Genomic DNA, 15,626 nt, shown 5'->3' on the forward strand with positions numbered 1-15,626 from the left:
ACTATCAAGGGGGTACCCAGTAAACCTTTTGAATGACACAGTCAAGTATGTCACAAGTGAATGGGGTAAAAAGTATATGCCCTTATTAGGGAATTTTGGTAGTGTGATTTCAACACAAGCTAATAACCCTGGAGACGAACACAGCCGAAGGGTATGTGTATTAATGTATTCATCTATAGTTCATAACATTGAAACTTTTATTAAGGATAGATGGAATCAGGTTATACGTAACGATGAATTAACACAGATATTGGGTATGCATCCCAATATTGTATACAAAACAGGTTATAATATAAAGAAGTTGTTGGAATCTAATGGCATTAAGAAGAAAGGAGGAAGCACATCTACCAAAAAATGTGGAGCGTGTAACCAATGTAAATTTATTAACGAGGATAAGGGATGCAAGCTGGACAATATTAATAAAAGATATGTATATAGCAGATATGGTAATTGTAACACCAAGTTTGTGGTTTATTTAGCTACATGTGTGGAATGCAACACATTCTATATTGGCAAGACCGAGAGACAATTTAAACGACGCATCTACGAACACCAATACAGTATTAGAACTCAGGATAACAAGAATGCCTTATATCGGCACATATCACATAGTAATGATAGACATTATTTCAAATTTAATATCATTGATACAGTGGGACCTTCACCGTATGGTGGAAATATCAAAGCATTATTGGCTATGAAAGAGAGTAGGTGGCAGATTTATGTTGATGCCACCAGTTACCCAGGCATCAATGATTTCATTAGTATTAAACCTTACTTAATTATGTCCAAATAGTTTTTATAGTTTAAACAGACAGTTTTTATAGATGGGCTTTTAAATACATGCCACGATATATCAACTTACAGGTGTATAGTATGAGTATTGTTATTAAGCAATATATATTAAGCAATATATATCAAATATGTAGTTCTATTTTACAACATATTTGGTTAGTATGTTTTTAAAAAATTTTTATTGCATTTACGCAATATCTTTTTAAATTTAAATTCTTAGTTTGTTGGCGCCAAACTTTGGTATTTAATGAGTGCAGTAACTATTAATCTTGTTCTGAAGAAGTCTGCCAGCCAGATGAAAGCGCTTAACGTGTGTTCTGTTTTTTTGTGATATTAAACATTTTACAGTCCGAGCCGAGACATCAATTGTTGTCATTCCTGCACCAGACTGTTCGCTCTATTTACGTTGTTGCCTGTGAGTCTACTTGTGGGAAGCAAATACCTCATAAGGATTTTCATTTGTACTGTATTCCTTGCCTAGGCCCTGACCACAGTGTGCCTTGCTGTCGGTTTTGTGCTAAATTTAACCAACGCACTGTTAAGCGTCTGTATATTTTTTGCTTCTAAATACTTTGGTTCAAGATTTAACTATCCTGAAATGTCGTCGGTTAGCAATTCGACTACCGGAATTCACAAAAAACGCAGGGAAAAAGACAGACACAGACCGTTGAGGTCCAAAACCAACGACAAAGCTTCTCCTAAGCCAGTCGCTGGTTCGCCGGTACTCAGTGAGGTGCTTTCACAGCCCCTGATGCCCGCTACTTTTGAGTCGCAGGCCTCTACCAAGACCCATTCGGAGTCCGGTATGCCGCATGATTCTTCAAGTATTGAACCCGTGGATGTCTCTTCCTTGGATGGGTCCGGAGCCGCTGAGCAGGCACCGGCTTCTGAGGGTGTTTTCAGGCCTAAAGATTTGTATATTAAACCGACATCATTATCAAAAACAAGGCCAAAACCAACTACTGTGCCTAAAAAAACGATGCATGAGCCATGTGCTCAGGCCCCTATGTCTAAAAAAACAAATGATCAAAATGGCTGAGCAATTAATTACCTTGATCAGGGGTTCCCAGCCCCCTCCTGCTAAGAGGCCTAGGCAAGGCACTGATTATGAATCTTCATATCAGGTTTCCATTTCTTCTGCTTCCTCTTCTGATCAGGAATTTTCTATCCCCCCTTATGAGGACTCTGATGCAGAAGAATCCATCCCTTCTGCTTTTCCTCCTGAGGATTTTTCTTTTGGAGAGACTTCGCATACCTTAAGGGAACATTTTCATTGGGAGAGTCAGGACTTTTCAGAATCCAAAAAGAGGCTTAGGGATTTTCTTCTTCCTCAGCATAGGCCTTTGGCTTTACCTCCTGTTTTAGACATTGTTGATAATGTTTGCTCAGAATCCAGCATGGCTCTTGATTCCCTGCCTCCGGCTCCTAGTAAGCCAGACAGATATTACAGGGTTCCTGACTCCCACAATTTTCTTTTCAAAAATCCTACTGCTGACCCTGAAACTATTTCTTAGGGTCCCAAGGGTGTTAAGGCATCTACTGCTAAAAGTCCTACCCCTTCTGATAGAGACTCCAGGGTGCTGGATACATGGGGTAAGAAGGGTTTATATGTCTGCAACTCTCGCAATCAGGGCTTTAAACTGTCAATTTCATATGCTTAAATATCAGCAGCATGTCATGGGCTTACTGAAACAGAAAATGAAATTGATTTCTGATTGTGTGGAAAGTAGAGTTACAGGATTTATTGCATTTAGCTGAACAAGTTGGAAAGCATACTTTGCAATGTGGTTTTGATTCCTTGGAGGCCTCTTGCAGGGCCGCCGTAACTGGATCTGCGATAAGAAGGCATGCTTGGCACAAGGAGCAAAATCTGCCTGATCATGTTAAAGCTAAATTGTTGGATGCTCCTTTACAGCAGGACAGTCTGTTTGGTAATAAGGCAGAAGAAGTTTTAAAAAAGATGGAAGACAAAGCTAAATCTATGCAAACTGTAAAAGATTTCTTGCAAGTGCAGCCACCCAGGTTCAGTAGGCACTGGCCTACTAAGAATTGGTCCTTTCCAGTACATAACAGAGCTGCTCAGGTCAAACCCGGACACTCCAAAGGCTCCAGGTTTCAGTCACAAGGATCTTACAGGACAAAACAATGGGGTGCCTCCACCTCCAAATCAGGAAGTAGCAAAGCACCACCCTACGGTAAACAGTCTCAATGACTTTCCTCTGCCATTTCCAAGCACTTTTCTTTTGGCAGCCCCTTTGGGGGGAAAACTAGCACTTCATGCTCAAAATTGGCATCTAATTACCCAGGACAAGTGGGTCTTAAATATAGTATCCCAGGGGTACAGATATCATTTTCACACATTGCCAGTTCCAAATGGATGGCCAGACCTGCCCGCAAATCAGTGGGCAGAGGCCCAGAAACAAGTCATGTCCCTCATGGATATGGGGGCTATTCAACCAGTACCAGAAAAGGAAAAAGGACAAGGTTTTTATTCAAGATTTTTCCTGGTACCCAGAAAAGACAAATCATGGCGTCCAATTCTGGACTTATCCATTCTAAATACTTTCCTGGACATTCCAAAATTCAAGATGCTGACTCTACAACAGCTACTGCCTATGCTAGGCAAGAATGCCTGGTTGGTAACTCTAGACTTAAAAGAGGCTTACCTGCATATCCCAATCAGGGAATCCTGCAGAAGATACCTCCGCTTCAAAGCAGGCTACTTGCATTACCAGTTCTCTGCACTGCCCTTTGACTTATCTGCTGCGCCCAGGGTCTTCACAAAGTGCCTGGCACCAGTAATTGCATTTTGCAGACAAAGAAACATTCAAATGTATCCTTATCTGGATGATTGTCTAATTCAGGCAGAGGACGTGGACACTCTTCTACAACATCTGGTGTTTGTAAAAAGGCTTCTAACATGCCTAGGGTACACCATAAACGAAACGAAATCACAGCTGGTACCCTCTCAAATAATTACATTCCTGGGTGCAAGCTTGAATACAACTGCCCAGATGGCTTACCTCACTCCAGACAAACACATTCAATTGATAACATACTTCAAACAAGTGGACACAAAAATCCAGCTCTCTGCAAGACAAATTCTGCCGGCTTTGGGGTTCATGGCATCCTGCATTCTGCTGATTCCATATGCAAGACTGCATATGAGGAAACTTCACTTGTACCTAAAAAGTTTATGGAGTCAACATTGTCACAGTCTGGAAACAATGATTCCTCTCATTCCCTGCCTACACAGGAGTTTCTTTGTGCAGAGACATGTCACCAAAACAAGGGACTGTCATTCACTCTACCCCCTGCCACCCAAACCTTAACTACAGACGCATCAGACTATGCCTGGGGGGCCCACCAGGCGGGGAGATGTATTCAGGGCGTATGGAGCCCAAATCAAATGCATCTGCATATCAACGAGAAAGAAATGCTAGCTGTTCAGAATGCTCTGACAGCCTTCAAGGACTTACTTCATCCAGGACAACTGCTAATAAAGACGGACAACACCACGGTTATGTGGTACATAAACAAGCAGGGGGGTACACATTCCTACCACCTTTGCAGACTAGCCATGGCACTTATCTTCAAGCTCATTTCCTGCCAGGAAAACAAAATACTCTGGCAGACGACCTAAGCTGAAATCTTATGGACCCGCACGAGTGGAAACTGGATCCACAAATCTTCAGCATGGTAACACAGAAACGGGGGAGCCAAGACATTGATCTATTTGCCTCTCCCTGAAATTATCAACTGGACAAATTCTGCACAAAGACTTATCACAGACAAGCATGGAAAGTGGAAGCCCTATCCTTCACTTGGAAAAACCTATCAGTCTATGCCTTTCCCCCTCTGCCTCTTCTCTCCAAGGTCTTACTAAAGGTCAGACAGGAAAAAACAAAAATGTTCCTGATTGCTCCGGACTGGCCTCGCCAGCACTGGTACCCAGTTCTAAGGAATATGTCTCAACTCCCTCCTTGGTACTTGCCTCAAATACCTCATCTACTGTCTCAGCAGAACAATCAAATTCTGTACACTCAGCTCCAAACTCTGAACCTTGCAGCATGGCTGATCATTTACTTATTCAAACAACACCTCTCAGTAAATCTGTGATGGATGTCATTTTGGAAGCCAGAAGGCCTAGTACTAGAAAATCTTATGCTGATAAATGAAAGAGATTCTGTGCTTGGAACCAAGCACAAGGAACGGACACAGCAAAACCAAATATCCCTCAGATTTTACAATACTTGACTGAGATGCTTGACAAGAGCCTATCTTTTTCTTCAGTAAAAATCCATGCCTCTGCCATCTCGGCTCATTACAACACAGAGCCTCCCCTCTTTTCTCATCCTCTGCTAAAACAGTATCTTAGAGGGGCCAAAAATTTAAGGCCTCCCAGAAGATCACCAACTCCTGTATGGGACCTCAATTTTGTGCTGAAAAAAATCACCCTGCCTCCTTTTGAACCAGCAGCTATTGCGGATATAAAATTTTTATCTTGGAAAACAGCTTTCCTCTTGGCAATCACTTCAGCAAGAAGGGTTTCAGAACTACAGGCTCTCATGGCTGTGGAGCCTATTATTACATTTTACCCGGACAGGGTGTCCCTCAGGACCAGTCCTTCCTTTATGTCTAAGGTGGTATCCAGTGTGGCTCTTAACCAAACAATTCACCTGCCAACATTTTACCCAAATCCGCAGAACAAGGGGGAGTGGATTCTGCATTCATTGGACATACACAGACAACTAAGATTCTACTTAAACAGGACCAAATCTCTAAGTAGGTATGAGCAACTACTGGTGGCATTTGCTTCAGGATCAGAGGGGAAGGCTATGTCAAAGCAGACTGTTTCTAAGTGGTTAAGCCACTTCATTTGTTTCTGCTACTTGCACCATGGGAAACCTGTGCCCAAGGGAATCGGGTCACATTCCACCAGGGCTGCCTCTACCTCAGCAGCCTTTCTTAGAGGAGTTCCAACCAAAGACATTCTATAAGCTGCTACTTGGAGCTGTTCATACCTTCACAAAGCATTATCATTTGCCTCTCTTCTTGAAATCCAGGGCAGGCTTTGCCACTGCAGTATTGCAGGGCTTTATAGCCGCTCCTAATGCTATTTAGTTCCATCCTCCCATCCATAGCTTTGGGATTCTACCCAAATGTAATGACTGCAACAGTGAAACACGAAGAACATAGTACAGTTGTGTACACTTACCATAAATGTAGATGTTCGAGTGTATTAACTGTTGCAGTCCGGGTTACCCACCCGCCATCCCCCTTTTCTATAACTTCTCTTTCCTTCACTATATTCTAAAGCCTTTGTGGTGTATTTGCTTTTAGATGGAGATAAAGTTTATGTTGCTAAAAGTGCATTTACATATATTGCTGTTTATTTATTTATATATATATATATATATATATATATATATATATATATATATATTTTTTTTTTTTTTTTTTTGCTCCCCATTTGGGGGGCACCTGACAATCTGGGGCAAGAAAAACTGAATAAAATGGTGTTGGCTGAATGTTTTATACCCCCTGACGTCATGGAAGAGGAGACCGCAACCGACGCAGGACCCAAGACTTTGTTATTCAGGCCTGAGGGCAACCTGCCAGCAGATTACCCATATGTAATGACTGCAACAGTGAATAAACTTGAACATCTACATTTATGGTAAGTGTACACAACTGTACTTTCTTCAAGTTTTAATTCCCAGGGCCCACCTCTAATGCTCCTAACTATTTGTTGTAATATTGTAAACTGGAATTTATGTGTGGGGTATTCTTAAAAAGCATTTATAGTTATTCACATATACATTTTACTTTGTATAACACTGGCTCTTTAAATTTCTTAAATTGTTAATTGGTTTTATAATTAATTATCTCGTCTTAATTGATAGTATTATTTTAACTGAGGACTCTTTGGGTTTCTTTGTCTGAAGAAGTTCATGTGTTTTCTGAACGAAAAGGCTAACAATAAACTGGTTGGAATTGTACAGCTTGCTGCCTATTTTTGTTTTTGGTTACAAGTTTATTTTTTGTTTTTTGTTTTGTGAACATTCTGTTACTGATTTAATGATTATCACAGAAAAGTAAGAATCTCAAAACATAATTTGACCTTGTCCTTGGCAGTGGTTATATTCCCTGTCATCAGAGGAGAAAAAAAATGCTTGTAACTTACGTTTGAGTCCATTTAATAGGAACAAAGCACTCTAGAGCATACCGTATTGCACAGTTTTACTGTTTTCAGGTGTGTTAAGTACTAAAGTACCACCCGAGATCCTGGTATTCTATGACACAGCACATTCTGTCATGGATTACAATACTACTACTTTTTTGGGGGTGAGATTCACAATGCAGTTCATAAATGTTGTTCTCTTCACCTGCCCCGGTGTTATAACTCCATTGCTGCATGCACTCAAATTCAATCTGGGACAGATTTCACTGCACTCTTTCTGCTTGTACTCTGAAAACTCTGGTTGTGTCAATGATTTTCCAAATCACAGTCAGTCAGTTGTAAACTTAAGTACTCCAGACTCTGCATGACTGCCTCTGTCAGAAGCTGCTCATTTTCTGAAATTGTTCCTTACCTTGTCAAGGTTGGCAAAAGGGTTTCTTCTTTTCTCCCCTACTACAACACATCCGTGAGAAAAAGGTCTGAACCCAGAAAGCTCTGATCCCACTCTTGGTAAAACTCTAACATTACCACCCCCTCTGCTGATTCTCTGCATCAGGCGAAGAACCAAATCTCAAACTGTTGAGTTCTTTTCCGTAGCTTCACGATCACAGTGTTTGTTTAAAGCTGGGAAAATAACCTGGCCGTGGGCGATGAGTCATGATAGGTTCATAGGTAGGTACTAGGCTATCGACCCAAGGGCCTACGTAAGCCTATCCAACAAGGTTCCCTGGCTTATGCCACCCAAGAAAGTTATTTTCCTGTGCCACTGTCAAGCAGAGACACAGAAGTGATCCCCAGGGTGTATTTCCTATTTCTCATACACTCATCAAGATTTCATGGTAATAGTTAAAGGACAAAATTAATCAGCAGTTAAACTCACAAACCAGCAGCAGTACATCAGCAGCATCCTGAATCAGACAGCAAGTCTCTATCTCTCTGAGATCCCGCACAGCAAAATGGAACGCACTATAGAGACAAAAGTTAACCAAACACCATCGCTGTAACACAAGCAGCAATGACTACTGCTGTAGGAAACTCCTATTTATTTTTTTTTAAACAAAGAAACTCTGTTGTGTATTTTTGCTTTAAATAAACAAATAAATGTTGAACTATTAATGTGAGAGTAAAAAAAATGAAAACAAATAAAAACAAAATAGGGATTTAAAGGGGCCACTCCGGAATTCCTGGCACCCTATTATTTTGAGCCTGAAAGCGGTAAATACTGAGGAATTCAGTACCGTTGAGAGGTATGCTTGTCTTGTCTTTCCTACCCAGTTCTGTCTTCCCTACCTGCAGTGAGATTTCTATATATTTTGTAACTGTTTTTAAATGCTAACACCATTGTTTATATCCTCAATACTGAAGTTATTTCTGGCATGTTTTCTTTGTATATTTATGTTAACCTCATACATGTTATTTAGAATTTTCATGCATTTTGTTTTGCATGCTTTTATACTTTTAATACTACAGTGTACTCCATTTGCTCCCAGGCTGGACTTGAAACAGTCCATCTTGGATCAGTGTTCTACTGATTAACAGCAAAAAAAGTTGTTTGGACAAAGTTGTAAGGGCAAGCATAAATATCTCACTGATCAAGAATGGCTAGCTTTATTACATGATAATTCTTTCATTAAACCTGAGAGGGAGAACCTGTTTAATCCCTGTATATGAAGTGTTCTACTTTATTCATGTCATTACTCGATAAAATAGGATTCAACAAGTTTGTAGAGAATGGGAGTGGAATACTCAAAAGAATCTCTTCTAAGAGGCTGTGGATGAGATGTCTTAGGATTAAATTGACTGCACCCAAAATATCTTGTTTTCTTTATCCCTGTGACAGTAGCCTTGGTGTTCTGTTCCATTGTCAATTGTCATTCAGATGTGTGTGTTCCATTTTTATTCAAGGTTTTTGACTTGTTCTTTTGAGCATGAGAGAGCTTGAATTTATGTTCTTAGTTTTCTACTCTTTTGTAGGTGTGCTGCAGTGTCCTGCTTTCTGTTTAGTCAGTTACTGAACTTTTTGAGATGATTTTGTTTGTCTCAGTGTATAAGTGTGTAGCAGTTTTGTCACATTGCTGAACAGTTTCGCTTTTAATGATATTTAGTTCATACTTGAATGTTAGCTGGTCACTGTTTGGATAGCTGCTGATAAAATTATCTGATAGATAATTAGCTGATTAGCTGTGAACGACCACGGTTTAGTGCGTTCGTTCAGTATGTGTAGATGAAGAGGCATTCGCTGAAACGCTTCTTCGAGATTCTGATATAGACTCAGTAAAAACAGTATTTTCTAGAGCTGCAGAGGCATTAGTTTTTGCAACTGTTAATGCAAATCTAATTGAATTTACCTGTGTAGTGTGTGCACATGTAACACTTATTGCGACTTGCAGCTACTCTGGCCAGTTGAAAAGCAGGAAACCATACATGGTACCTGAAAATGATTTCCATCACAAAGATCCTCCAACAAGAATTGCAGCACCGTTGCCGATACAGAATGGACCCGGAGCTATTGGTGTACCTGCAGCCATAACGACAAATATAACTAAACCTGAAGAAAATTCTGTTGACGATATGGGTATGACTTAATTTCTGTTTCTCTTCTGAATTGATGGAGTGTTGACTATGATGCATTTAACTGTGGCCTTATTTTATCAGTATTATATCAAATTATATCCGTATTTTCTTTACAGATAAATCTCGGGAGAAGTCTCTAGGCACTGTAAAAATTGTTAACAAAGCTGTTGGTCTTCCACAAAAACTAACTGCTAGTAATGGAAACAGTACTGTTAACAGGTAAGGAATTGACCTTCGAGTTTAATATTTGACTACGTAAAAATGTTCTTAACTTCACTGGCAAGACAAGGGCATTTATGACATTATAGACTTTGATAAATGTCTTGGGAGGACACAACAGTAACAGATAAGTCATAAACCTTAGAAGACAGAAAGCATAGCCGGCTTTAGGCACCAGCGGAACCCTGCGGTCGCTGGGGGGCCAGCCACAGCAAGTTGTGTTATCCTGATCTTTTGTAACATGTCTGTCATAACAACAAAAGCCAGTTGAACAGTCTTGTATACTTAATAAACCAGATGGGTAATAACTCTTATTTATATCTCCCGTAAAATTCAAAGATATTTTTGGTTATAGTAACAGTGTTTATCAAGTAACAGGCATTCCAGTTCTACTAAATATTTTAACACTGACATAGTGCTCCTTAGTTAAACCCTGCTGTTAGACATTTTCTCCACTAAAATTAACTACATAACCAGCTTTAGGTCCCAGCAGTACTTGTGGCTGCAGGGGCCCCCTTAATCATCCTTCACAGTGTGGGGTCCCACAAAAGCTGCTGCTGGTTAGAGAAAAAAATGAGGAATAAAAAACATTTTTAATTTCCTGATTATGCTGTTTAACCTGAACAGGGCTGGGATATGACCGTGTTAGGATACAGCTCTTAATGAACTTGAGCAAGGTAAGCACCAGAGAGATCAGCAGCCCAGAGTGACTTATCTCATTACAAACTCTGGATTTTAAGAAGAGCTGATCATTGTTCTCTTTCAGAGAGTTTTACAAATACTGGCAGAACACCAGATACTATAACTTTTAAATTCACAAAGTACAGTGCCAAAAATAATAGCAGAATATAGGCTCAGAATCAAGAACACATTTTAAATATTACTGTAATTCACATAAAAAGTTAATAGAATAACATCTTTTGCATCAACATGTATTTTTGGACATTAAGTATAAAGCTGCAATGTCTAGATTTATTGACTGTAATCCTGAATGATTTACCAGCAAATCAAACTTTTTATGAAGGACAAAGCAAAACTATTAGCAAAGTCAGGGAAGGTTTCTGAAATCAGGGACAGTGACAGGCATGCATTACTCCTCCACGAGGTAAATAAGTCATTTACCCATACTGCTTTCTGATGATTACTAAACAGCATTCACTAATCTGGTGTGGCAGTGCAAGTGTTGCACAGTGTATTGCTGTTTGCTGAAATAGGTACAAAACTGGTACTGCTGTGGCTTATGCCTGTGTGTGTGTGTGTGTGTGTGTGTATAAAATATCACTGATTTTTATCTGTACACACACCTAATAATGCCAGGACACATACATTATTCTTCTAGGTATCAGTAAAACAAATGTATCTAACAAGTAATTATATTTCAAAAGGAAAGCCTTAACATATTTCACAGAACATTCAGACACTTAGATCTTCTCAGAGTCTAGTGGCCCTCACTCCCCAGTCTGTATAAATGGATAAAAGGGGGCATGCTTAATCATCCATTACTCTGTAGGGACCCCCACAAAAGCTGTTGCTGGTTGGGGCAAAATGAATTGAAAAAAGTATCAGTTTTCTGATTACACTCTTTAACCGGAACAGTGTTGTGATATGACCCTTTTAGGATAAAGCTAATAATAGCCTTTGTTTTCAACCGCAGCCATTGCCTTGCTCAGATGTGTGTGTACAGAAAACTGTTGTAGGTTATGGGGGGGGGGGTAGGGTTTGTGTGGTTATTACTCTGATCTGCATCACAGTTAAACCTTAGAAGTGTGCATATGAGGTCATTATAGCTTGTGTTTGAGCTGAGGAGTGTGGTAATTGTTTCTTACTTTTCTGACAGACCTCAGAGGTGTACAAAGAAGGTTACTATAAGTATAGGAGCAGTGTACTGTCTATGAGCAACAAATTAGAATGTATTACTGTTTTCATTATTTTGTTCACTTTCCTCACAGTCACACATCACGCATATATACAGGGGTCTGGCTTTGAAGGTTAGGAGTGAGGAGTCATGCTGTGTATGTGAATATCAGCAGTCACTTGAAATATATGACTAAGGCAATTTGAATCTTTGCTTTCATCCCAGTCTAACAGCAGATAGATGCACAGGCAGTTGACTGTCTTTTTGTAGGGGGTTAGTGAGGCAGGCAGTATTCCCAGATAAGACCTATGTATTCCCACAACTACTGGCATGTTAGTTTATTGTGAGCTACTGTTTTGTCAGCGTTGAACATTAAACCCTCTGTAAACCTATGGTTTCTTAGGCCCTGGTTTATTTGAGTTATTTCCTAAATGATGATTGCTGTGCTGTCTTGGTCAGGAAAGGTGTGTTGAAAGGATGCAAGGAAAACTAAAGCTGAAGAGCAACAGTGAATTTCTTTCCTTAATCATAATTCAAGCCACCAGTGGATAAAAAGCTTGCATAAAAAGAAAAAAAAGAAAAAACTTTAAAATGTATTTCATAACATATAGAAAGTTATGGAGAGTAAGGCAAAATGTGAGAAAAGGAAGAAAAAAGTAATGTGCACGGTATGGGGAATCCAAGAAGAGGGATCTTGGGGGAGGACTGCAGTGTGTGTATGTGGTATATGGAGGTACTGAAACTGTGGGCCTAGGGCGTCATTTCACTTACGTCCAGACCTGTACATAGAGTTTCTGTAATGTATCATTGTTGCAACTTAATGCCAGTAACTGTAAGTCTCCCTTTGTGAGACAGTCCAATGTAGTGTGGAACATAGGCCTGTTGTGATGTAAGAGCATTGCAGCTACAGGTCTGTCTGAGTGTACTACTCCTAAAAGATTGCTTAGGATGGGTAGCAGTAATGGGGTGATACTTACTTACATTGGAAGTGTCTAGGGGGCCCCCAACTTGACATTTGCTGAGGGCCCCCAAAATGCTAACACTGGCATTAACACGAAGCAGTGATTATTCATTTCACAAGGAATGCTGGAGATCCTTATGGATCTGCAAGTGTATAGAGCACTGAGTCCTTCTACATAATTTGTTAGAGTGAGCAAGCTGGCAGAGGTGCTCCTTGCATCTTGGTAATGGTCTCATTCAGTTGAAATATGTCACAAATAGAACATTTCAGTTACAACTAGTGATACTTCAGATGCATAACTTCGTATTTGTTGTTGAACTGCTGCTGTTCCATTGGCAGAACATTGACAGACTTGTAAAAAGGAAGAGTAGTTATTTTTCTTTTTTTTCATTGATATTTAGCAGTGAAAGTATTCTTCTTTAAATGTACCCTTTTGATAGGTAAGTAAAAGGCAGGTAGTCAAGACCATATGGGAGGCTAGCTGAATTGGTCTGTGTACCCTGACGTGGGGGTTAATGTATTTCAGTTGTTCTGCCCATCTTTTTAAGTAGAAGTAGGGCTATACAAGCTGTCCCAGGGTGATTTATTGAAAGTCCATTCACTCATCCCTATTAACTGTTGAATATGGGTAGAATGCAACTTTGATGTGTAAGGAAAACGTGTTTAAAGGTGGGAAATGTATTGTGTTAGGAAAATGTCAAAAGTCATTGACTCCTGTTTTGCTGCTGACAGAGATTAAGATCCTTTGTGCAGGTGTTTGAATAATCACCGATTTTACATATTGTTATATTTCATCATCTGTATATTTTTGTATATTCTGATTTTCTAACTGTGGTTTCAACCAACAGGTTCATCATTATAAATTAAGTGTGCAAGCCTTATTTTGACAATGCATCTATGTAATATGCTTTCAGAATGTGTATGTCAGTATTGCATTTGCTTTCTGAGACTTCAAGTTTAGTTGATAATTAGGAAACTTTGCAGTTTCAATTTGACTACCTTTGATTTGGTGAAGTATTCCAACTCTTTAACCAAACCTGAACGTTCTCAGTTATTTGTTTTTGTCATGTTTTACCCGTCTGGTAAACTGTTTATGGAATATTGCTTAGGATTCAATCCAAGTGTTTATCCAATAACTCAGTAACATTGAAGGAAAAAGCCCTGATTATGGCACAGTCAGTCAGAGATAGCAGCTCAGATGTGTGTAGGAGCTGGCGAGGAAGGATGGAACTGAGCATCCATTGCTGGTGCACACATCTTTGGAGGAAGGAGGCAGCTGTGGAGCATCACATGGGTAACACTTGGCAGGAGCACTAAATGATGGTCAACATTTATGTTATTGTTGCATTATCCTACGTTGTTTGTGTTATATCCTTGCCCAAGATGTGATCACCAAACAGCTTTCATAGGTACTTAACCAGTCTGTTCAGCAGTGAGAAAGCCTAGCTTTACATTCCCATGTTAGTTTTAGTCCTTATATTTTGTGTATGAATAACCCAGACATAACAAGAAAATATTGGGACATTTACTTGTTTCCCCTCTCCATGAAGGACATAGGTGATAAACCAAGGGTGAATTTGCTGTTTGTCATCCATTCATCCAAATTATGTTTGATTACAGCAAGGGAAGTACGTTGCTTTATGTGGAGTGGAAGGCTGCTCCCACAGAAGAGGTATTCTCTATGATGCATATCTCTTTCTTCAGCATGTTCTATTTTTTGCAGAAGTGATTGAGATTCGTTGAGTGGGTATTCACATTACCATTGGACTTGCAAATGTGTAATAGCTTTGACAGTATGGTGTCTGCTGAGGCTCTGTCTGTGAGGCAGAGGTCACCGCTTAGCCTGTATAACACTGAGTAGGGGGCCAAGGCTTTGAGAAGGTCTGCACAGTTTTTGTGATTCAGGCCGTTGATTTTTTGTGGGAAAACGTTGGCATTCGTTCCATTTGTGAATGCTGTTTTGACAGGAATATACTGAATGGGGTATTATGTTCAGTTATTCTCCCTGACGAGAGAGGGGTACAGTGGAATGATTACATCCCTGGACCTGGGCACCATGCCTTTGATACACTGAAGGAGGACTTCCTTACAGCATTGGTCATTTGGGGATCAAAGGATAGTTTGTTGTTAACGTAGGTTCCCCGATCCCTCATTACAAGATCCACTTTCAGGAGTGTGGTGATGTTCATCATGTTTCACTGTTGCAGTCCTAACCAATTTATCCGGCTCCAAGTAGCCCTCTATCGGCTAGAATACCAAAGGTAAGTAAAAATGATGTTGGTTGTAAAGGACGGCAGGGCTTCCGATACAAAAGGAGGCAGCCAACGTCACTTCCTCAGTCTTCCTTGCTGCGGAGCCCGAAGCAGAAGCATTCCATGCACGAGTGCCAGTCGTCAGTTTACCTTTTTTGTTTCTGTCTACAAAGTTGAAGTCAACTTACAGCTAAGTACCCTGTTGAGGATCCTCTTTTCTTGCCTTAACGAATGTCAGAAAAGGTTAATAATCGTCTTACCTATGGAAAGCAGATTCCCCATAGAGATTTTCATTCCTATTGTTTTATTTGTTTAGGCCTTGACCACAACATTCCTAATTGTGAGCTCTGTGCTTCCTTTAATCCGTGTACTGTTCGTTGCCAGGCTAAGGTTTTAGCTAAACTTTTTGGAGTTTGGCCTAAGTTTGTCGATATGGTGTCCGCTGGTCTTCAGGCTTCTGATATCTCCAAGAAGTGTAAGGATAAGGACCGCGACAGGCTTCCAAAGGTCAAGTCCTCGGATGATGTTAAGTTGGTCATCAGTCATGCAATAAGCCAGTGAGGCGCCTTTGCAGCCCCTGCAGCCCACAGATTTTCAACCACAGGCCTCGGTTGAGACCTTTTCAGAGGCTCCCAGGCCTCCGGCTTCCATTTTGTCTTCTGACCTTCCGCCTGTTGCCTCTTCAGCTGGATCCGGAGCTGCTAAGCTAATTCTGGTGTCCAAGGCCTCCAGTCTTCATTCCGACAGCAGGCTCATACCAACGACTTTGGCTGCAACTTCGGCGGT

The 15,626-nt window shown here is 40.3% G+C and overlaps 1 protein-coding gene across 1 annotated transcript in view; it reads left to right on the forward strand.

Moving 5' to 3' along the window:
• LOC122789852 (THO complex subunit 2-like) overlaps positions 1-15,626 on the forward strand; it is a 2,223,396-nt gene that overhangs the window by 1,593,551 nt on the left and 614,219 nt on the right. The window contains exons 12-13 of the mRNA XM_044057286.1: positions 9,182-9,554; positions 9,670-9,772. Coding sequence (XP_043913221.1) covers positions 9,182-9,554; positions 9,670-9,772 — 476 coding nt within the window. The remainder of the gene's footprint in view (positions 1-9,181; positions 9,555-9,669; positions 9,773-15,626) is intronic.

Source organism: Protopterus annectens, chromosome 15.part0 (assembly GCF_019279795.1).
Source record: "Protopterus annectens isolate FY-2018-M chromosome 15.part0, PAN1.0, whole genome shotgun sequence".
NCBI classification, from domain to species: Eukaryota; Metazoa; Chordata; order Ceratodontiformes; family Protopteridae; genus Protopterus; species Protopterus annectens.